The 24,721-nt window shown below is 43.7% G+C and overlaps 1 protein-coding gene across 8 annotated transcripts in view; it reads right to left on the reverse strand.

Moving 5' to 3' along the window:
- Positions 1-453: 453 nt before the first annotated feature.
- The window catches only part of arhgap24 (Rho GTPase activating protein 24), a 406,341-nt gene continuing 382,073 nt past the window's right edge, over positions 454-24,721 (reverse strand). For all 8 annotated transcript variants that reach the window (XM_078401974.1, XM_078401965.1, XM_078401982.1 and 5 more), the window contains 4 exons: positions 21,011-21,084; positions 16,516-16,637; positions 10,450-11,542; positions 454-1,300 (listed from right to left, as the gene is read on the reverse strand). In XM_078401974.1, coding sequence (XP_078258100.1) covers positions 1,057-1,300; positions 10,450-11,542; positions 16,516-16,637; positions 21,011-21,084 — 1,533 coding nt within the window. In that variant the 3' untranslated portion in view covers positions 454-1,056. The remainder of the gene's footprint in view (positions 1,301-10,449; positions 11,543-16,515; positions 16,638-21,010; positions 21,085-24,721) is intronic.

Raw genomic sequence — 24,721 nt, forward strand, 5'->3', positions numbered from 1 at the left:
CAGTGGCGGGGGGCAGCCAAAAACAAAGAGGGACCTGGTGTGGGGGGGCTGCCGAGAGAACTAAGAGGGACCCGGTCGGTGGGGGGGAGGGGGGGGGGGGGGGGAGCCCAGAGGGACCATTTGGACTACATTGAACACTTTGAACCTTGTCAGCAGCCTATATGACTGCATTCTTTGTGTATGGTGTGCAAAACAAAGAATTTCACTGTAACATGTCACATGTGATAATAAAGTGACTTTCATTCATTCATCTTTCCACTCTAAAAGAAAAACCTTGGTAATTGACCATTGCATTTCCTTTTCTGTTGGGATTTCTCTACTAACTACATCGTCACGATCTAGCATTAAGAGTACACAAAAGTGAGTAAAAAGAGTAGTTGGATGTGGTTTTTAGAGATAAATTGGACAGGTTATGCACTGTTATAAAGCAGTAGGCCCACTGAAAAGGTTTAGGTCATTTATCTGTTATATTTTTTATAAAGTATGTACACTTTGTTTTTTGGTCAAGGACAAGTAAAATGGCACATGAAGCATCGCAACGCTATTCAATATTTAACTTTATATATCCCATCGCCCATTCCATAATCTTTTAATTCTTCGAGATTCTCTTGCCCCAGAAAAAAAGGGGGACACAAGAAAGAAATACAAAACAGGCCAACTGTACCACAATGCAAAAAAGATAGCTTATGTTAAGTGCAAGTTAAAAAGCCTCGATAAAAAGCTGGATTGCATCACAACAATATTAACTTTAGCAATTCAAATACAAGGCTTTTGTTAAAAGTTTCCTTTTTCTCTTTGAGATACATAGGTGCCACTGATATTTTTGTTTCATTTAAGCTATATACACAACCAGCTGTAACATTGAACAGTAACATAATTACACGGAGCTTACAGGTTATAATAAGGTGGTAAGTACACAATCAAAATACTGGCAAGTACAGTTGAAATGCATTTTATCCTTCAAGGTTTTGAGTTTCATTGAGCGTAACCCCAGTCAGGTGACCAGTCACCTGATTTTCTCCACCCCTCCCCAACCACAGTCTGATCTTTTGATCTTTACTGAATCCATATGGTATTACTTTGATCAGACCTTCGAGTCTCCACAGTCAGATCACCAAATGTCGAGAAAAATTGCTCCATCTCCTTTTGCAACATTTCGTTGCGTTTCTCGGCATCTTCCCGTGCACGCTCTGTGTTCCTCATCTTTATTTCCACCATGGTATACTTCTTCCTCTCCTGGTCCAGTTCCTCGTGAAGTGTCATTACCTCAGACTCCAGTTCAAGATTTCTCTGCTCCAAGCTGTCAGTAGCAAATTAGAAGATGAAATTAACAAGAAATGGAAGAGAAATGATCAAGTACTCTCTTGTTAGTTCTGACAGATGTTGCTATATGATTGAGGATTGACCATGTTTCCTTTACAAAGAATCAAAGCTATGAACGTTATTAAAACTCGAAGCATTTGCTTTGGGCAAAATGATGAATATACAGGATTGTGCTGTGGCGCTGTAAAGAATTTTAGTTTTCTGCCTGGGTATTAAACTAGTGTTACAAATTGAATGCTTTTATGAAAATCAATTTATTTTAATTCAATTTGACTTCATTGAAAATGAAAGTTAGATACAGATGCAGAGAGAGTTAGTGATTGAGGTATAAATATGACCTCGATGGAAGTAAATGGAAGCAAATCTCAGAGAATTAAGTTCAACGCTCACATTATTAAAATACATGTTCATTATATATACAAATTGAATTTCATTCTTTTTTTATTAAGGTCATAAGGTCATGAGGAATAGAATTAGGCCATTTGGCCCATCGTCTACTCTGCCATTCAATCATGGCTGATCTATCTCTCCCTCCAAGCCCCATTCTCCTGCATTCTCCCCTTCACCTCTGACACCTGACATCAAGAATCTATCTATCTCTGCCTTAAAAATATCCACTGACGGCCTCCTCAGCCTTCTGTGACAAAGAATTCCACAGATTCACTCCCCTCTCACTAAAGAAATTTCTCCCCATCTCCTTCCTAAAAGAACGTCCTTTAATTCTGAGGCTATGACCTCTAGTCCTAGACTTTTCTCACTAGTGGAAACATCCTCTCCACATCCACTATCCAAGCCTTTCACTGTTTTGTATGTTTCAATTAGCTCATTCTTTAAACTCCAGTGAGTACAGGCCCAGTGCCGACAAACGCTCATCAAAGGTTAACCTACTCACTCCTGGGATCATTCTTGTAAACCTCCTCTGGACCCTGGTCTAGATTCAGTGAAATTTGTTAATTGCATCCATGAGTGGGTTTTTTAAAGCAGTATGTAGAGAATGCTGCCAGGGAGGGAACTGTACTCAACTTATTCTAGGGATTGACCGTGGGCAAGTGGTGGAAGTATTTGTGGAGGAATCTCCTGGTACCAGTGACCACATTCAGTAAGCTTCAAGGTCTTCAAGGAAAAGGGTAAGGTTGGAAATAGAATTAAGGACCTAAATGGGGGAGGGCTGATTTCACTAATCAAAGACAGGACTTGGTGAAATTAGATTATGGGTAGTGCTAGAGAGAGGAAAACAATGTCTGATAAGTGGGAAGTATTAAATAGCAAAACAGTAAGAGTTCAAAATCAGCATATCCTTGCAAGGGTAAAAAGCAAAGATTAGGAAAAAAAAGACAAAGTGCTGGAGTAACTCAATGGGTCAAGCTGCATCTCGGGAGAACACGGATAGGTGCCATTTCTGGTCGTGCTCCTCCTTCAGAGTTACTCCAGCACTTTTATTTTATTTTTTTGTAAACCAGCATCTGCAGTTCTTTGTATCTATATGATTAGGGAACCTTGGAAACTTAGGGAACCAAAGAAAATTGTGGATTTGACCAGGAAAATGGAAGCATGTCAGGTATATAAAATTGGTATATGTCCTTTGAGTATTTTAAGAGGACACAGGAGAGATCTTAAGAAAACAGTTAGGGGGCAGAAAAAGCTCAAGAAATGGGCCTGGCCAGCAGAATTAGAGGGAATTCCAAAACCTTTTATAAATATTTTAGAAGTAAGAGTATAGCTGGGGAAAGAATTGATCCCCTCAGGAACCAAGAGGGAGCCAGAGGATACGTCTAAATAAATAGTTCATGCCAGTATTCATCAGGGAGAAGGATGGAGTGGATAGACAATAGACAATAGACAATAGACAATAGGTGCAGGAGTAGGCCATTCAGCCCTTCGAGCCAGCACCGCCACTCAATTCGATCATGGCTGATCACTCTCAATCAGTACCTCGTTCCTGCCTTCTCCCCATACCCCCTCACTCCGCTATCCTTAAGAACTCTATCCAGCTCTCTCTTGAAAGCATCCAACGAACTGGCCTCCACTGCCTTCTGAGGCAGAGAATTCCACACCTTCACCACTCTCTGACTGAAAAAGTTCTTCCTCATCTCCGTTCTAAATGGCCTACCCCTTATTCTTAAACTGTGGCCCCTTGTCCTGGACTCCCCCAACATTGGGAACATGTTTCCTGCCTCTAATGTGTCCAATCCCCTAATTATCTTATATGTTTCAATAAGATCCCCCCTCATCCTTCTAAATTCCAGTGTATACAAGCCCAATCGCTCCAGCCTTTCAACATACGACAGTCCTGCCATTCCGGGAATTAACTTAGTGAACCTACGCTGCACGCCCTCCATAGCAAGAATATCCTTCCTCAAATTTGGAGACCAAAACTGCACACAGTACTCCAGGTGCGGTCTCACCAGGGCCCGGTACAACTGTAGAAGGACCTCTTTGCTCCTATACTCAACTCCTCTTGTTACGAAGGCCAACATTCCATTGGCTTTCTTCACTGCCTGCTGTACCTGCATGCTTCCTTTCATTGACTGATGCACTAGGACACCCAGATCTCGTTGAACTCCCCCTCCTCCTAACTTGACACCATTCAGATAATAATCTGCCTTTCTATTCTTACTTCCAAAGTGAATAACCTCACACTTATCTACATTAAACTGCATCTGCCATGTATCCACCCACTCACACAGCCTGTCCAAGTCACCCTGCAGCCTTATTGCATCTTCCTCACAATTCACACTACCCCCCAGCTTAGTATCATCTGCAAGTGAGTGAGGTGTATGCCAATGGTCTGAAACATGTGTGTGTCAGAAAGTGTTTGAGATATTGATGTACATTAAAGTAGATAAATCCCCAAAGCTTGATGTAGTCTATCCTAGAATGTTATGGGAAGTAAGCGAGAAGATAGCGGAGGCTCTGATGCGGATTTTTACATCATCTTTAGCCATGGTTGAGGTACTGGAAAACTGGAGGGTAGCCAATCTTGTTCCCATAATTAAGAAGGACATTAGGGATGATCCAGGAAACCACAGACCAGGGAGCCTTGCAGAAGTAGCAAATTAGAAAATATTCTGAGTAATAGGATTTATGATAGCTTGAAAAGGTAGAGACTGATTAAGGGTAATCAGCATGGTTTTGTACATTGGGAAATCTAATGGAGTTTTTTGCTTGGAAAATTAAGGTAAGGTGTTAGATGAGGTAAAAATGAATTTTACCATGACGTTTATCTATGTCACGCATGGTAGACTTGTTGGGAAAGTTAGAGCACATGGGGTCGAAGGTGCTTTGGCAAACTGGATCCAAAATACAAAACCCACGTGGTCACAGGGATAACATATAAACTCCGTACAGACAGCACCCGTAGTCAGGATTGAACTTGGGTGTCTGGAGCTGTAAGGCAGAAGCTCTTCTGCTGCGTCACTGTGCTGCCCTGTCCTTTAGATTGAATGTGGAAACTGTCTTCCACTCCCTTCCAGTTTCTCCTTCTCCTATGACAACCATACTGCATGTTGCAACTGTCCTTCCCCGAATACTGCACAGCAAAGTGGTGAGAGATATGTGAAATTGGGGTAGATCCTGGCAGGGATCACATAAAGCTAGTTTCAAGGCTTTTTGTGTATAATGCATCCAAAAGCCATTTCACACTGGCTGTTGGCTGACTTAGTATTTTTTTTGTTGTGGGGGACCCAAATTGGCATGAGTGTTAAACGTAACAAAGAATTAGTGAACCATGAGTTAAATACAGTATCTGGGGATATGTTCTGCATATATGCAGGAGCTCCTGCTATTACAGATGCCACATAAACTTTAAATAGATTAAGACATTTTTTCATAATAAAAAAATGCTGGTAAAAGGCTCAGAGGCATTTCAGAAACAACAAAATTTGGTTGGGTTAAGAGTTTCAAAAATATATAATTTTCTGCTAATGCATAGCACAGTGGTAAATGTTGCCGGCTAAACTCACAATGATCTGGAGAGATTGGAAATCTGCCTTGGGAAAGGTCACTTGGATTTAATCACTCTATCTGCAGCATCTTTGCAGCACTGGCACAGATTGAATTGTGTATGAGAGAGACTACTGCCCATTCCAATTCATCACCTATTTCTCACACTCCGAGCTTGAGGTGCCCTTGCATGCTCATGTGATTATGCCAGGCCCATACAGCAAGAGGTCATTCCATGTCAAGTGCTCCTGTTGGAAATCTGCTGGGCAATCTGCCCGTCATTGTGAACTCCAAGGGCTATACTAACTTTCCAAGGCAGCACCAAACTGGGATACCTATCAGTCTCTACCTTGCATGGCACTGACTCCACCCTCAACTACAATCTCCTTCTTGATTCCACAGTAAAAACAGAGAAACATAGAAAAAAAAATTGGCCTCCACTGCCTTCTGTGGCAGGGAATTCCACAAAATCCCAGGCTTCCATCTATGGAATCCTTGTATCTGCCAACCCAAAACACCCTCTGCATCTGTTAGTCGTGATCCCACTCGCATCCCTGGTATCTGCCAGTCCACAATCACTCTCCCTGTCTATAGGTTCGGATTCTCACCTCATCCACTGCATCTACTGGTCCATCTCAAACGCCCTCTTCTCTGCTGGTCCCTGATCTTTTTACTTGTGACTATTTAGCCAAACACTTGCACTCGGTCTACCAAGGTTTGCTGGATCTCCCAATTGCTAACCATTTTAACTCTCCTTCCCATTTCATCTCGTGCCTCCTCCATTGCCAGAGTGAGGTACAACACCTTGTATTCCACTTGGGTAGCTTACAACCAAATAGTATGAAAACGGAATACTCCCAATTTTAGGTAAATAACCTATAAATATCTCCCCCTTCTCCCAACCCATTTCCCCCCTCTCTTCCATGTGTCCCACCTGTATTCACACCCTTTTCTCCTCTCCCCCCTCCCCTCACCCTCTTCCACCTATATTCCTTCTTCTGGCTTCACAATTCATACCTCTTCCATTCTTATCTCTTTATCTCATACTTTTTGTCTCAATCTCTAGCCTTTGCCCAACCATCTGCCAATCTAAACACCCTTACCTGTATCCACCTATCACGCGCAGAAACAAAGAACTGCAGATGTTGGTTTATACCAAAAATAGACACAAAATGCTGAAGTAATTCAGCAGAACAGGCAGCATCTCTGAAGAGGGGTTCTGACCCAAAATGTCACCCATCCTTTTTCTCCAGATATGCTGCTGATCCGCTGAGTTACTCCAGCTCTTTGTGTCTAAACTCCAATCACTTGCCAGCCTTTGTCCTGCCTACACCTATCTTCCCTCCCCCACCACAATCAGTCTTAAAAAAGGCTCTGAACCCGAAATGTCACCTATCCATATTCCTCCTTTACATTGGCGAGGCAACGTGTACATTCGGCGACCATTTCGCCAAACACTTGCATTGGGTCTACCAAGGCCTGCTGGATCTCCTGGTTGCTAACCATTTTTAACTCTTCTTCCCATTCCCATACTAACCTTACTGTCCTGGCTGACTGCCATTGCCAGACTGAGGCCATATGCAAATTGGAGGAACAGCACCTCATATTACACTTGGGTACCTTACAGGCTGATACTATGAATCTTGAATTCTCCAGTTTTAGGTAACTAACCTACAAGCAACCATTTTTATTTCTTCCTTTTGTCATTTCATCTCTTGCCTATGTCCAGCCATCTGCCCATCAACACCCCCCGTCCCCGCCCACTCCCACCTATCACTTGCCAGGCTTTGTCAAGAGAGTCAAGAGTGATTTATTGTCATATGTCCCAGATAGAATAAGGACATTTTCCTGCCCTTCCCCTCTTCAAACTTTCTCCCCGCCACCCATAATCAGCCTGAGGCAGGATTCTGACCCGAAGCATCACCTATCTATGTTCTCCAGAGATGCTGCCTGATCCACAAAGTTACTTCAGCACTTTGTGTCTTTTTTTGTAAACCAGCATCTGCAGTTTCTTGTAGTCCGAAGAAGGGTTTCATCCCGAAATGTCACTTTTTCCTCTTCTCTGAAGTTGCTGCATTACCCACTGAGTTATTCTAGCAATTGTGTCTATCTTCAGTATAAACCAACATCTGCTGTTCCATCTTACACATGCAGTTCCTTGTATCTACATTCTCCAGAGATGTTGCCTGACCCACTGTGCTACTTTGTGCCTTTTTCCAATTAATCCATGCTCCCTTCTCCCAAACCTCAATGTTCCATCACCTGAACCATAGTGCAGACCTAATGAGGCCTGTTGTTAATGATAAACTGAGACGCCAAAAGGAATTCTGGACATGACACTTTCTATGCACAGTTGTTCATACCCGAGTCCTTCAACCTTCTGAGGTATCCAGTGAGGGGGGGCTATCGACCTGGCATTACAATCAATTACGGTAACTGTGAGAGTGTGTTAGAATATCGAGGCACTCTTGTGACCCCTATTCCAGCAAAGTTATTTCCAATGATTGGGAAATAGGCCTCCGGCAAAAAGATGAAGGAGATGTATCATGTATCCATTTGGGATAGCCAGCTGCAGACACCCACAGAATCCCCGCTGCAATTCCCTGTTACTGGCGTAGACATCTTTGCTGCCCTTGCCAGCAGGCTTCGCCTGGACACAGGCGGGTGTTGTATGGAACTTCATCCCCAGGCTCTGTATCTTTTTCATTCATTCACTTTCCGGGAACTGGCCATAGGAGGGCTAGATTCCCTGAGCCGATTTGAGCTTCTGGCTATTCTGTCCAGCACCTGCAATGAAGCAGAGCATGCGCGGTACCACCTGGTACCTGAACCTTGCATGTTGTCCTCCTGCAGCCAAGGGAGAGCCTGCATTTGGATGCCAGAATGGTCATTGGTCTTGCATATCCCACAGCATGTTGAGGTTGTCAAGTGCTGGACTATTCCAGGTGTCTATTGGGCAGCTGTGTGACGAGCTGAGCTTTCCCTACATTTTCTCTTTCTAGTTCAGGTTTTGCAGTTCAGGCTTATGCAGTTTTTTTGAATTCTTTGATGCCAATACCTTTTATTATTACTTCATGCTTACCTTACAATATTGGGACATACGCTAGATTTTCCACGCTTCTTTGTCAATAAGTGGCAAATCTAATCCATATCTAGCAAACATGTTATTACCACATAAATAATAAGCATATTTAACTTGAAAGCTTTGTTTACGAAATATGTCACATGTAAACAAAGGGGGTCCAGATTGGTGCAGGGATTGTCATTCAAACATGACATTCAACATGTCCCATCTACATTAATCCCACGTGCCTGTGTTTCGCCTATATCCCTCTAGATGTATCCTGTCTATGCACCTATCTAAATGTTTCTTAAATGTTGTAGTAGTGACTGTATGGATCCTCTCGACCTCCATTTCATAAAATGGTTTCCATCTATCTCACCAATTTGGTGACACACAGAACTGCAGATGCTGGAATCTTAAGCAAAACATGAAGTGGTGGAGGAACTCAACAAGTCAAGCAGTGTCTGTGGACTCTATGACTCTGTGACATATTCAACAGTGAAGTCAAGAAACATACTCGTAAATCTTCTCTGCACCTTTCCATCTCAAAGGCATTTGTCCTATTGTAGGTTGACCAAAACTGAATATAATTTTCCAAGTGTTGTCTCACCAATGCCTTATACAACTTAAGGGCTTTGTTTTAGCAAGAGAATAGTCTCTGGTCCAATATTAGTCTAATGAAACTGTCTAAAATGTAAATAAATAAATAAAATGAATCTTCAATCTGCATAACATTCCAATCAATCACATTTGTTTGAGGAGTATAATTATTTTCTCATAAGATCGCCAGTTAACAGGGTGTACTTAATGAATACAGCAGTTTTTATAGTCTATTAAAATGATAGATACTTAAATCCTTGATCTGAACAACAGATAATTAGTTAAACCACATGGTTCATTAAAACATTAAATTATCTCTTGCACCTGGACAATCATCGCAAGCAGTGATAACACCATGCTTCATGATAAGGAACTGGACTAGTCAGAGGCAGTGAAAATACCAGCAATGCAGACACCTGTCAATAATGCAGCCTGTTTATTCCCTGAAATGCAATGTGAGGCTGCTCTCATCTCACTGCACTTAGTAATATTGGGAAGAAGACAAGATTTTTCATGCTTCTTTGTAAATAAGCGGCAAATCTAATCCATATCTAGCAAAAACACTAGTACCACATTAATAATAAACATAGTCAACTTAAAAGCTTTGTTTGCGAAATATGTCACATGTTAAAAAAGGGCTTCCTGATTCTTGCACAGATTGTCATTCAAACAGCAATCACTCAGAACTGGAGCCAGGGGCTCAGCACTATTCAATGCAGGATCCAAGATCGCAGCCTCTTTCACAAATAGATGACAGTCACCTGTGAAGTACATGTGTGAGCTTGGACCATAACCTGAACAGTGATAGCAAGAAGCTTGCAGATAATATGTGGGTCAATGTGGGCAAAATGGTAGTTTATGTTTGACTGTTGGTGAGAGTCAATAATTTATTTTACCATTCCCCACTCCCCTCCCATTCCGGCATCAGCTCCTTACTTGCTCACAAGGGCTTTTGGTATCTCAACCAAGTGCCTGTACTGTATGTGCAGGCCTAGAAAGTGATATTCCACCTTTGTGAGAGTACCATTGTTGCCAATCAATCCTATCCTCAAACAGCACAAAATCTTCCAGCCAAAATAAATCTGTTGTGAACAATAGGCACCAATTGTTTTAAAAACATTACAAATAAACTAGAAATGGAGCAAAGATAAAATGAATCTTGATTCGTAAGGGTGTCAAAAGTTATGGGGAGAAGGCAGAAGAGTGGGGTTGAGAGGGATAGATAGATCAGCCATGATTGAATAGCAGAGTAGACTCAATGGGCCGAATGGCCTAATTCTGCTCCTATGACTTATAAAGTTATGAATCGATTTTGTTATTGGCTGAAGAAGGGTTCCATTCCAAAACATCACCTATCCATGTTCTCCAGTGATGCTGCCTGACCCATCACTTTGTGTCTTTTTTCATAAGCCAGCATCTGCAGTTCCTGATTTTGTTATTGCACATGTGGTTTTGAACACATGGACTGCGGTACAACTTTAGTGCAGCTACTGCACCCGTCTCTGTAACTGTCGTCTTACCTTTTGATTCTCGCTTCATACTCGATCTTCTGCTTTGTAACTTCTTGCTTCAGGCTGGCCACAAGACTGTGCAAGGCACTGTGGTTGCCGGTAGAAGCATTGGAGACAAACGTGTCGCTGTTGTCGCTGCTGCTCGTGGCCCGGCTGCTGCAGCCGCCCCCGCTGCTCCGCTCGTACTTGTTCTCAGAGTCAGTCCGGAAGGAGGCGTCGTGGACTGAGCCCTCCAGTGCCGGGTCTTCGTAACCCGCTGCGTAAATGTCCTGGTCCGGGCAGGTGGTGGTGGAGGAGCGGCAGGAGTTGGGGTGCTCCATCAGGGAGATCTCGCAGGAGGAGGTGGACCAGGTGGCACTGTCCACGCTCTGCTTGTCATCTGAGTTGGACAGAGAGAACTGCTGCTGGACATTGTCATAGGTGGAGAGTCTGTGCTGCTGAGTGGTGGACTCACCGTTCATGGCATCTTTGGTCTTGCCGTCCCGCAGCATGACATACCCGTTTGGCATCCAGGCTGCAATGCGGTTGTTGAGAGAGGAGTTCATCATGTCTGTGCTGGAGATCCCCAGCCTCACCGCCCCGTTCTGCATGCCGCCGGTACCCAGCTTGGTCCCCGTCCCTTTCAGTGAGGAATTCTTCCTCGCCTGCAGACTCCCGTTTGGCAACGTCTGAATCTTCTCCTGGGTCTCGGCTGGGCTACTGAAGGAGCCGTTGGTGACAATGCCACTCCCTTTAGAATAAGCCGGGTTCTTCTTCACCATGATGGGCGGGCTTCTGTTGACGTCCACTTTGCCCAGGCTGTTCCTGGGACTGCTGCTTAACTTGTTGCCCCCATTCACTGCAGTCGGAGATCCCGCAATCTCGCCGCTTCCCCTTTTGGGCGACTCTGAGTTGTCCCAGGAGCACTGACGCACAGGTTCGGATTGAGGCTTCTTGTTCTCCTTGTTGAGAGGTGGGGTGAACCCGGCCAAGGGTTTCTTTGGTACTTCATTGTTGTTGTTGCAGCCATCCTGTCTGCCCTGAATCTCCTCTCCATCTTTGGGAAACAAACTGTTATGTTCACCTATAAGCACTGACATTAGCTGCTGAACCAGGACTGTACCTGCAGGTTGGAGCAGAAAGAGAGGAAATGGATGGCAAGACGTTAGTTACATCTTTTCCAGCATGCTGGAAGAATGTTTCTAGAACCAAACAAGTTAGACATCCCAATATTTTTGCCAAGCAGGCATGGAGAAAGAGGTCATTCACACTGGTGCATATTTCTAAAGAGGAGATTCACCGGGAGGTTGACGTGGATGGAATGGTCCATTTATGAAGAGAAACTGGACCAACTGGGGTTTTCCTTAAAAAGGCACCGGCTGAGGAGGGACTTGACTGAGGTATGCAAAGTTATGAAATGGTACACAGTAAGAGACTTTTACCATGGCATAGTTGCTGAATGGTAGAAGTCTTAGGTTTATGGTAAAGGGGAGTAAATTTGGAGAGGATCCGAGGAAGAATGTTTTCACCCAAAGGGTGATGGAAGATGAAATTTACTGGCTGTGGGATGGTGGGGGATAATGCTTTCACAACATTGAATAAATATCTAAACAGGTACTTGAATTGTTACTGCTAAGGTGTAGAAGGCCATCGTCCAAGTGCTAGGAGGTATAGATAGGTACTTGATGGCCAATGTGGACTGGCATTCCTGACAACTTTAGAATATTTGTCAAATCTGGTTCACAGGGGGAATGAAAGTAAAATTAGATGTTCCTTATTGCTTGCCGCATACATGTTAGTTTTTAGCAACACGTACAAGGACACTCAGGTCCCATTGAATATCAAGTTTGTAAATTCTTGCCATTTAAAGCAAAATACTCAGCATATCAGGGTTTTTTTGCTGTTGCAGAAATTCTCACCATTTTCAACATTACACTTCATATCTCATGTTGTTGTTGGAATAAAGGATGTGTTACCAAAGCACTCAGAAAACAATAATATGATTGAGCAGTGACAAAATAGATTTTTGAATTGTGAAAATCATATTTTGACATCCATTAGAATTCAGTGTGGGGATTTTTAATAGAGCAGATGGGAGAGAACCAATAGTTGTGATTTAATTGGATTTTGATAAGGGTTTCCAGGTTAGTGCAAATAAAAGTGGTGGCATGACACTAGCTTGGTTTGAGTGTTGTTTAATGGACAGAAAACAAAGAGTAGGAATAAATGGATCGTTGTGAAGTTAACAGGCCTGTGCTTGGGTCCATGATACATTGAGAAATCTACAACCTTTGTAGATATCTTGGCTGAGGGAACCAAATGTAATTTTTAGTAGTTTGCTGATGACATAAAGTGGGAATATGAGTTATAAGGAGGATGAGAAGAGGCGTCGAGGTTTCAGACAATCAGCGTGAATGAGTAACAACATGGCAAATGATGAACAATGTTGGAAAAAAGATGAGATTTTCCACCACAGCAGAAAAAAACCCTAAAATGTTGTGCATAAGAGTAGAATTATGCCATTCTTTAAACAGCGAGAGATTGGAGGACATTGATATTGAAATGGACCAGAGTGTCCTTGTACACATGTCACTAAAACCTAACATACATTTGCAGGAAACAACAAGGAAAACTAGTTTAGTTTAGTTTAGAGATACAGCGTGGAAACAGGCCCCTCAATCCACCAAGTCCACACCAACCACGGGGAGAGGTTGATGGGCTGCGCCTTTATTCTCTGGAATTTAGAAGAATGAGGGGATGACCTTATCGATACATACAAAATGGTTTGGGACCATGACAGGGTGAATGTGTGGAGGATGCTTCTCTAGCTAAGGAGTCTAGAATAAAGAGATAGGGTCTCAAAATAAGGAGCAAGTCGTTTGTGACCAAAATAAGGAGTCCTTGCTTCACTCAGACACTGCTGAATGTTTAGACTTCTCTACTGTGGAATTTCTAACATGAATTTCATTCAAAACAAAGATTCATCGATCCAGGATATCCAGGATATTAAATAAATTAAGAAATATGAATATGTTCATAGGATAAATGGTGTCAAGATCGGTCACAATCTTGTTGAATGGTCTTGGAGATCGAACAAACTACTCCTGTTCCTACTTATGTGTCGGTCTTGTCTAGGATTTCCACTTTTGACATCTGGCTGCAATTTGGTTTTTAAAAAAGCCATCTTTTGAGTTCCTTCACCTCGGTTCCATCTGGCAGTCACACAAAATATCCCAAAGTATGGGATTTCTCGTAACTCCACGGGGAACCTAGATGCCACGTAAATCTATTCAATTTAAACCCACTATAATTTTTTATAGGATCCAGTGGTTTACTTACTTTACGGCATCATTGTCAGTTTGTAAATGTTATATTCTAAGAGATTTATTTTTTGTTACCTACAAGGGGAATATTTTAACCCTCGAGTCCTTCAGAGACTCCAACACATTTGGACATCAGTTTCATCCAAGATTTTTTTGCACCTTGACATTAAGAAGATTTTAATATTAACTTTTGCAAATACTGATGTGGTGAACTGTAACTCCAAAGGAGTAATTTTACCTCTGTCTACTCAGCGGAAACTGGTTGGATGGGCAGTCACAATTATCCAGGTTTCCATGAAACTTTTACTGTAATTCATCCAGAACCTCCTGGACATCAATTTTACACAGGCTTCTGGACAATTAGCCAAGGCACAGCTCAAGAGAACAGTGCCTTTCTTTACATCGGAGCTTGGGCAAGGAAACTATTTTGCTTTTCACCAAATCAAATGGATATGGGATTGTCTGGGAAAAACAAGACTATTTCTCCCCTTCCATTGTATGGACAAGCAAAATCAGAGGGAGGAATGTTCACATTTCCCTGGAAGAATTTTTCCACTTTCTTGGCATGGGCGGCATGGTGACGCAGCGGTAGAGTTGCTGCCTTACAGCGCCTGGGACCCGGGTTCGATCCCGACTGTAGGTGCTGTCTGTACGGAGCTTGTACTTTCTCCACGTGACCGCGTGGGTTTTCTCTGAGTTCCTCGGTTTCCTCCCACCAAAGACGTACACGTTTGTAGGTTAATTGGCTTGGTATAAATGTAAATGGTCCCTAGTGCGTGTAGGATAGTGTTAATGCATGGGGATCGCTGGTTGGTGCGGACTCGGTGGGCCGAAGGGCATGTTTCCGCGCTGTAACTCTAAAACTAAAAACTAAAATAAAGCCAGCTTTGAATCTTGTAGCTGAGACATCTCAGAGTGATGGACCACGTTTCCCACCAGAAGGTAGCCACCATCACACCCATCAATGATGTTAAAGTTGCCAGGCTTGATTCTTGTTGTAACCAATGAGGTTCCAACTTGCATTTTCACCTGTTTGTATAAAACCATTTGGAACTCAAATCAGGTTCTAATGAGTTTGTTTCTTTCTAATCTGGGAATACTCACGTGCATAAAATAATAAATCAGCAATCTAGTTTAAAATGAAGTATTTCCCGTTTGTAACTCTTCAACTGCATGCCATGGTGGGGATTCATGACATTTCGCTGATTTCTGCTAAGTACGCTGTACTCCCTTCTCCACAAGAGTCATAGACAGAAAGGACACTAGTCCTCGAGCTTGAACCTGCTAAAGCATGTTTCAGGCATAAAAGGACAGCAACAAAATGAAAGTTGTTCATCCACCTTACTGCATGGGCCAATGGCTACTGCAAACAGAATTTATGACTGAAAAACCTACAAGGACTCCCAATTAAAAATGGGTGGTGCAGTGGTAGGGGTGTTGCCCTGCAGTGCCAGAGACACTGTTTCAATCCTGACTGTGGATGTTGTCTGCATGGAGTTTTGTACGTTCTCCCCGTGACTGCGTGGGTTTTTCCTGGATGCTCCGGTTTCCTCCAACACTACACTGATGTACAGGATTGTACCAAATTGTTCCAAGTGAGTAGGATAGTGCTAGTGTATGGGGATCGCTGGGATAGTTCTAGTGTATGAGGATCACTGTGATAGTGCTAGTGTATGGGGATCACTGGGATAGTTCTAGTGTATGGGGATCATTGGGATAGTGCTAGTGTATGGGGATCACTGGGATAGTTCTAGTGTATGGGGATCATTGGGATAGTGCTAGTGTATGGGGATCACTGGGATAGTGCTAGTGTATGGGGATCACTGGGATAGTTCTAGTGTATGGGGATCACTGGGATAGTTCTAGTGTATGGGGATTACTGGGATAGTTCCGGTGTATGGGGATCACTGGGATAGTGCTAGTGTATGGGGATCACTGGGATAGTTCTAGTGTATGGGGATCACTGGGATAGTGCTAGTTAGTGTATGGGGATCACTGGGATAGTTCTAGTGTATGGGGATCACTGGGATAGTTCTAGTGTATGGGGATCACTGGGATAGTTCTAGTGTATGGGGATCACTGGGATAGTTCTAGTGTATGGGGATCGCTGCTCGGCTCAGACTAGATGGGCCAAATTGCCTGTTTCTGCATTGTATCTCTAAACTAAACTAAAGAGTACGATCATCTAACCAAACAAAAAGCCGTGGGCACAGTATAGTTAATTTCAGGTTGAAGTGATACCATGGGCAGCCTACTTCACCCACTAGTTGCCATGAAAAAAATATTGAAGGAGTTTGCCCTTATAAACTAGTAACAACAAACATTAGCACACTCTTTGTCTTGACATTCTGCCTCTACCTATTGATATTACTTGAAGGTAAACAATAAATTACATGTTGCACTTACCACGGGTGTTGAGAGCTATTGGCAGTGTTTCTGCAGTGCATAAGGTCTGAGACACGGGTTCAAAGTTGGTCATTAACTCTTTCTTTACCAAATGTGGGAGATCGCCTCTGACCAGTCAAGGTGAGTAAACTCTGTGAGTTTACACAGAGGAAGGGCGGAATCAGCACCTATTTAAATATAGAAGTCCCTCCTGCTCACTTTCCCAGATCTGCCTATCCAACAACAATAGCAAGCCCAGCGCGATAGGCCTGCTTGGATATGAGTATGGCCACATCTGGAAGCCACTCAAGGATGAGGAATAAGGACGAGCTTGAACGCACCACACGCAGACAGTTGATCACAAAAGAAAACAGTTTTTTTAAATTACCTTCCATTATAGTAACAGGATCTTCAACCTTTGGACGCAGTATGTTTGGGCCGAACACCGTTCCCAGGTTCTGAACACTCATTTTGTTTACATCTGAATGAGACTGGACCTCATCCAAGAACCTGTGAAAAATTAACCAGTCAGGTTTTAGAAAGTGCACTGAATGAATATTAACTGCTGCCTGCCACGTCCAGCTTTGCAGAGAGTTTCTGCAGCCTCTGGAACGTGCCTCATGTACCAGGCAGGCCTTGCATTTTCTACGGTGCCTTCACCATCCACAGGTTACAGGGTCACTTTCAACCTCAGGACTAAGCATTGCCATCAACCTGAATGACCAGAGGAGAAATTTGTTTTCATGTGCTACACAAGTAAACTTGATTAAAATCTGGATCACTAGAGGAGACAGGTCAGCCGTGGACCCTGTGTGAATTTTCAGATATTTAATCAAGGTTTTTTGTGCGCATGACATGCATCACAAGAAGGTCATGCGTTGATGCCAAGCACCATAAAGCTCTCAATGTAACCTGCATGAAATTTTGTGTACAGGGTCTACAAACTCAGAGCTGTTGTAATCTGAGAGCCGAGGCCCATCCTGCTATTAGTTAAAGGGCCTTACCAGACTGCTGGTGGGGAATCAATGGCACTGATCCTCCCCCAGGTACATTTCTTTCTTAATCTCTTCATTCTTAGTGATCAGTCCTTCACCTCCCACCAATCCCCTCATTCTCCTCACATCTGTCCCCAAGCTCTCCATTAACTCATCAGAAACATCCCCAGGATGCTGTGGGAAGCTAGAGAATAAATCGCGGGAGTCATTGCTGAAATATAGGAATCATTGTTAGACATGGGTAAGGTGCCGGTGCCGGATGAGGGGAGAGTGGCCAAGGTTGTGCCTCTATTTAAGCAGGTTTGCAAGAAAAACTCTGGGAACTATAGACCAATGAGCCGAACATCTGTGGTAGGAATGTTACTGGAGAGGATTCCGATAAGATGCATTTGGATAGAGAGGGGCTGATTAGGGAGAGTCAATGTGGTGGTGTATATGGCACTCACAAATTTGATTTTAAGTTTTTTGAAGTAACCACGAAGCTTGACGAGGGTAAGGCCACAGACATTGTTTATGGACTTCAACAAGTCCTTTGATGAGGTTCTTTTCCCAGTGTCCATACCTTGGTCCTACTATGTCTGTCCATTGTGGTCCTCACCCTGCCCCTACCTCAGTCATTACCTACTTTTAATATGCTGCCCACCACACTAATTCCACACTCTGTAAGTTCATTGGAGCCTCATGGCTTTACCCCAAACCCAGGTGAGCCCTCCTTCATAGGACCTCCAGTCCATCACTAAAGGTCTCGCATTCATGTTAAAAGTCTTCAGGTTCGACCAGGGTAAGTCTTGTTTGCTCATACACAGCGACTTGAGCAGAAACTCAATTTCCTTGGAGGTTCAATGGATTTTCCATTGAAGTGGGAGAACTATGGAAAATAAACCCTTTTCCTGAAATAGTGCTTTATTGGATGCTATTAGTAAACGGCTCCAGTGCTGAATATCAGTAGGTCTTGGGTACCAGACTGAATGAGATCACTTGGTTTTGTTTTAAATTCATTCAACAGACATTGGCATCACTGATAGGTTAGGCATTTATTGCTTATTCTGAATTGCTCCAGAGGAGGTACTGATGAGCCAAGTTCTCGAACTGCTGCAGTCCTCTGGTTGAAGGTACTCCATCAACACGGCAATACGAGCATTTACAAGAGTTTGCCTCATCGATGAGGAAGGAATCTTGCTATATTCCCAGGCCAGGATAATGTGGGCATTGGAAGGAAACATACAGGTGTTGGCATTCTCGTTCGTATGCTAGACTGCATCGTTTAGATCTGAGGTCTCGACTATGAGCCCCAGAGCATTTACAGTCGCTGAACATTTACAGTTACTCCTGTTCAGCATGCACATAGTTTCAGAAATTAAGCACTGCATTTGAGTGTAATTCTGGTGCTGTTTCATACATGCATGCGTGTTTCATCACTGAATTGATATTGGTTCCTTCACTTGATGATAATTGTAGCATAGGATGTGTGTGGCAGGTCAAGAGGTCACACATTGTCATGGAATCGATTTCAACATATCTAGTAACATGAAAAAAGTTGACAAAATTATACCAAGAAGATGTAAGGTAAAGCCCTTTGCATGGAAAATGGATGTGATCAGGAACTCATTGCCGACAAGGGTGTAAGAAATCAGGAGTTTCAAAATGGAGTAAGATGGGCCCTTCTGAGGGGAAGTAAGTTACTGGGCGATGGGTCAAAAGCCAGGTGATTGGGACTTCATGGACAGCTCGACAGGGAGCGGTTGTGGACTCAATCAGCTGAATAGGATTTTTCTAGAGTCATCGTCACAGATAGAATCATAGAGTCATAAGGATTCAGGTTTGATGAAGAAACAATTTCAGTAACCATTGGACTGTCAGAGGATGTTAACTTTCTCTAACGAATGTAAGCAATGGGATCCTGCTACTTCCCTTACACATCTCCAGTCCTGCATCACTGAAATTTGCTTGCGTTGTTTAACAAGCCACACAATTCCTATCAAGCAGTGGTAGAATAAGAAAATTCAGCTGTCGCACTTGACAGCATTGGTTCGATCCTCAAAACAGTAAGAAGATTCTCACACCTGTCTTGCTGCAGCAATTTGAATGGTGACACTCCACTCTTGTCCAAACCTTGGAGTCTGACTGTTCATGTTCAGAGAGGCATGCAGCCTGCCAATATATTTTACGGAAAATTACTGCTTTACCTGGTGGGTCTCTTGTGCCATGAATAGCATTATGATAAATAAGAATGAAGAAGTTTATAATTTAAAAAAAAACCTTGTGCAGACAATGGAAGCCACTGAGAATATGTGATTTACTAAGGAGGCTTACAACTGTTTGTGCTGGCCAGCTACCTTCACCGTGTCCACATGGTCCAGGAAAGAGCAGTGTGAATTTCCTTAAATGCTATTGATGGAGTAGGCATGGAAGTAGCATAGATATATACAACATGTCAGAATAACTCAGCAGGTCAGGCAGCATCTCTGGAGAAAAAGGATGAATAATGTTTCTGGTTGGGATCCTTCTTCAGACTGAAAGAAGAGGGGAGGGAACTGGAGGTAAGAAAAGGCTAGAACAAAGCAGGGCTGGCAACAGATGACGAAGGAAGGGTGGAGCCCATAATGGCCCATTGTTCGCTGGAGATAATGAATGATGACTAGAGTGGGGGTGAGGGGGAGAGAGGGAGAGAGAAGGAATGCATGGTTTATTTGAAATTAAAGAAATCAACATTCATACTGCTGGGTTGTAAGCTGCCCAAGCAAAATATAAGGTGCTGTTCCTCCAATTTGCATGTGGCCTCACTGACAGTGGAAGAGTTGCATACTTTGATTTAATAAGGGGTTGGGATTATATGCCTGTCAGAAATTAGTGAGATAACTAATTAAGAAGAGAAATGTTCATCAGCTCTGAAGGGTCAACAGCACTGAAGTCTTGCTATCTTTCCATCCTTGCATTCTGATACATCTTTAGTTTAGTTTAGTTTAGTTTACAGATACAGCGCGGAAACAGGCCCTTCGGCCCGCCGAGTGCGCACCGACCAGCGATCCCCACACATTAACACCATCCTACACACACTAGGGACAATTTACACACACACCAAGCCAATTAACCTCCCTACTTGTACGTCTTTGGAGTGTGGGAGGAAACCGAAGATCTCGGGGAAAACCCATGCGGTAACGGGGAGAACGTACAAACTCCGAACAGACAGCACCTGCAGCCGGAATCGAACCCGGGTCTCTGGCGCTACAAAAGCTGTAAGGCAGCGAATCTACCGCTGCGCCACCGTGCGGCCCTGTTTCTCTGTTTCGTGACTTCCAGCACTGCTCCATCAAGTCCAACACATCAAGCTGAAGAATAGTGATTCATTGTCCTTCTGGGCATATGCAGTCACCAGAACTCCAAATCAAACGTAACAATTCAATATAACTGAGGAAAGACACAAAATGCTGGAGTAACTCAGCGGGTAAGGCAGCATCTCCAGAGAACACGGATAGGTAACGCTATGGGTTGGGATCCTTCTTCAGATTGAATCAGTTACTGATTCAATTGGCCTCTGTAAATTGTTCCTACTGTGTTGGGAGAAGATGAGAAAGGGTAATGACATAAAACTAGTGCAAAAGGGTGATCGATGGTTTGTCAGGACTCAATGGACCAAAGGGCCTATATCCATACTGTGTCTTTAAATTAAACTATCTCTAAACTAAACTAAGTTTGGCAGGCGTGGACATGCTCGTTAAGAAGATAAACTGGTTTGCCTTCTGATATTTGCACTTTAACAATACCGTCTGCTTCCAGTTTGCCATTGTAGTAGCATCAGACCACTAACTTTACATCCAGTGACAAACTTAACCTTGCAAATATTCAGCACTGAGCTACGTTGGAATCTGTGAACGGCCGAGGGTTTACCTGCAGATATACTTGAGCAAGTTGAAGTTGACAGGAGGGAGGGTCTTCACTTGCTTGATTAGTTCTTTCATCCCCTGAAAGAAATGAAAATCAATTAAAGTGCCCTCTGAAGCTAAACTTTGTTGATTTTGGTGCCCTGCATTCAATACTTCTTTAGTAGTGGGCTAAATATATAAAATATGAATCAACTTTCAAATATGGCTGCAATTGTACTTGCACTCTTCCCGAGACCGGGAGCCCGAGGGAGAGGGAACCAGTCCGGTTAGCGGGTGGCGGCGGAGTCGGCGATGGAGTGGGCGCCGCCATCTTACCGCGGGCCTCCGGCGGCAGCCGCCTTCGCCTCGCCACGCTGCCACGGCCGTCACCCCTCGTACAACGCGGGCGGTCAGGACCAGGGCCAGGACGACCCTGCCTCCCGGGGTCAGCGCGGCCGGGTTGGAGGCGACTGGAGGCCGGGTCTCCCGGACCGGGACAGAAGCCTCGTCGGCGCCCCGGGGAGACTCGAGCCGGCGGCCTGGGGCCCGTACCCGGGGCCTGAGGAGCAGCAGCAGCCGGCGGACGGCACTCCCCGCCCGTGGGGCTGCGGACCACCGCCCGGAGAGAACCGCCCCGGTCTCGACCATCTCCTCAAGCCGTGGGATCAGCCGCAGGTCTATCCCCGCCCCCACGATGTCTCCACTGTCTTGTGTGCATGCCACAAGTACAGTCGGCAAGTCATTGGTTCCAGTGGCTTAGGGCTTGTCTACCTAGCATGTGAAGCCTGGGTTCGGCGGATTGCGCGGAGGAAACCACCATAAGGTTCAATGGGAGAAAGACGATCCCAGCAAAACGTCATGGAGCGCAAACAGGGCAGAGTGAGATACGTAGGACACTTCTGCCCATTCACTGCATCCTGACCTGTCCCCAGCCGTCTCGACTATGTCTTGCTGCTGGAACCCGATAGGCCAGGACGAGAGAGTGAGGCTGATGATCTACGCACCTCCCCCTCACTTAAATCCAAGTCAAGCGCAAGTCATGACTTCAACCTCGGCCAGCATACCGCGGCTGGCGGGGATCCCCATCAGCGGTCGAAATAATAAGATTGAAAGTGAAGTCATGGTCACCTTCGAACCCGAAGGACGAACAACATCCACAACTCTTCATGAATTCGGTCTTGGCTTGGCATTCACATTATGAGCTAGCTGTTTTATTTATCCGATAGCAAGGATTAATCTATTTATATATGCACATACACTTTCAAAATAATGCAACATTTTTTGAACAATGGGGATTATGGAATCCCCAGTTGAAAATCAATCCATGAAAAACTACGAGGCTAATGAGAGAGCAAGATGAGATATTTTTGTAAACTCCAAGCAGAATAAAAGACTGTGATAAATTCGATTAGCAATTTGAAAACTGTCAGAAATGTGATGGGTTGGGAAGGAAGACACAGATCCAAGCAAGAGAGCTTCAATGAATTTAGGAGCACATTTTGCAGAACTTTTCCAGGGGACATTAATAAAATGGAATAGAATTTCCAACGGGATCGTTCCTGACAAAAAGCTTCTGATGAAAGGTCTTCAACCTGAACGATTGTTTTATGCTTCTCTCCAGAGATATTTACTGCCTGGCTTGCTGAATATTTCCTGCATTTTCTGATTTGGTTATGAATTCCAGCATTTGCAGTCTTTGGCTTTTGGATGCCTCCAGTCACTATTTGGAGGGAACAATCTAAATGGACCCAAAAGGAACTGCAGATGCTGGAATCTCGAGAAAATCATAAAGTGCTGGAGGGACTCAACGGGTCTCTGGTGCTCCAACGAGTCAGGCAGCATTTATGGAGGGAATAGAGAGGAGACATTTTGGGTTGGAACACTACTTCAAACTGATCCAAATGGACCAATTGTTGTGTTTCTTTGATTTTTAATGTCAATACATAAGCAAGGGCCGAGGGGTTTGAGACAATTAATTTCACTCAGATCGAAGCGATAGAAATTTATAGTCGTCAATATTTTTGAATTTCAATGACTCATGCGTTCATGAAAACACTTGAAATTAATTGCACATCACATTCAATGACTGGAAGCATTTTCAAATATTTCCATGCACATGGGACTTTTATAAAAATAAATATACATATTCTGATGCGGAATTCTGATGCATAGGTCTAGGTGCTGCCTGAAACAATGATCCATTTCAGTAGCACTGCATGTGGTGTGAATAGAAGCAGAAGTGTCACTGTGAGGCTGTGTGTGCCTTCTGGCTACATGGAAAGTATATGAATATTGTAAATTATGGAAATCCAGTCGCAGAATCAATGCTTGGTAGCAGTGATAATCTGTCAAGTGACTTTCCATCAGGAACCTTTGCACTAATGATGGGTCATACCTGAACTGATTAATTCTGTCTGCCTGCTAACTAACCGGCTGTATTGTCTGTTAATCTTCAACACATAGTGCATTCTATAGCATGTCTATGTCTGCAATGAATGGTGGACTCACCAGGAGTATCACCACAACAAGTGTTTTACCTTACACTGATTTTCAAGGAGGACATCTTAAGCACGACACTGATAAATGTTTACCTCGTTGGCAAACATCAATTACTATTCAGAGCAATACCTTACAGACTTTCGTTTTGCACAGTGTTTGTCATTTTGTCAATCATTTATAAGATACAGCATGACTTTGGACAGGTTCTTGTCTTTTTCCCGTTGGTTATGATTCTACATTTGACAGATTAAGTCTGAGACTGCTGGCTCAAAGAACTAGCTGTGCTGCAAGCACCCTGCTCTGTCTAGAGTCTGGCCAGAGGCTCATGGCCCAACATGCACCAATTGTTAGTTGTCTGTCTCTGCTGGCTCTCAGAGGAAGAGGCTATTTAGATTGGATATTCTGACCTCATTGACAACTCCTTTCTCCATACAGTGTTGTACTGTTTCAATAGTGCAGAAGTCTGTTTTTGCTAACTGCTGCAAATCACTTTAGCAGCAGACTCATAAGCTGCATGCAAGGAAGTAAATAGGTCAAAATGATCAAAATGCACAATGCATACATTTTTCTGCACCGTTTTACAAGCTAACCCCTCTAAAAGGCTGACCAGCACAGGCTCACACCATGAGATTATCAATGCAGAGGATAAATACCCAGTGATGGTGTGTAAGACACTTTTTACATGCTGATCAAAAATACAAATATCCACATCTGGATTCTTAAGTGGCTCCATGCTGCCAGCCTTTAGTCTGTGGATAAGCATTGCTGGGACAAACATGCAGCTCAATGGGCATGAACAGAGGAAGAGAAGGTATGGAAAGAGCAGTTTCCTCTCGAGGTATGGGTTTGTATCCCACCTCTGACAGCGCTCCTTTAGGGCAGCACCATGGGCCATCTAACAGGGCTGCTGCCTCACAGCTCTGGAGACCCAGGTTCGTTCCTGACCTAGGGTGCTGTCTGTGTGGAGTTTGCAGGTTCTCCCTGTGATTCTATCGGTTTCCTTCGGTTGCTCCAGTTTTCTCCCACATCCCAAACATTTGCGTGTTTGTAGTTTACTTGACCTCTGTAAAATTGTCACTAGTGTATAGGGAGCGGATAACATACAACTAGTTTGAACGGATGGCCGATACTCCGCGTGGATTCATTGGGCTGAAGGGACTGGTTCCATGCTGTACCTTGAAACCAAAAGCCTAAACATTTATACTGAAAATACAGTATCAGGTTACTTTTTGAATTT

Source organism: Rhinoraja longicauda, chromosome 1 (genome assembly GCF_053455715.1).
Source record: "Rhinoraja longicauda isolate Sanriku21f chromosome 1, sRhiLon1.1, whole genome shotgun sequence".
Classification (NCBI taxonomy): domain Eukaryota; kingdom Metazoa; phylum Chordata; class Chondrichthyes; order Rajiformes; family Arhynchobatidae; genus Rhinoraja; species Rhinoraja longicauda.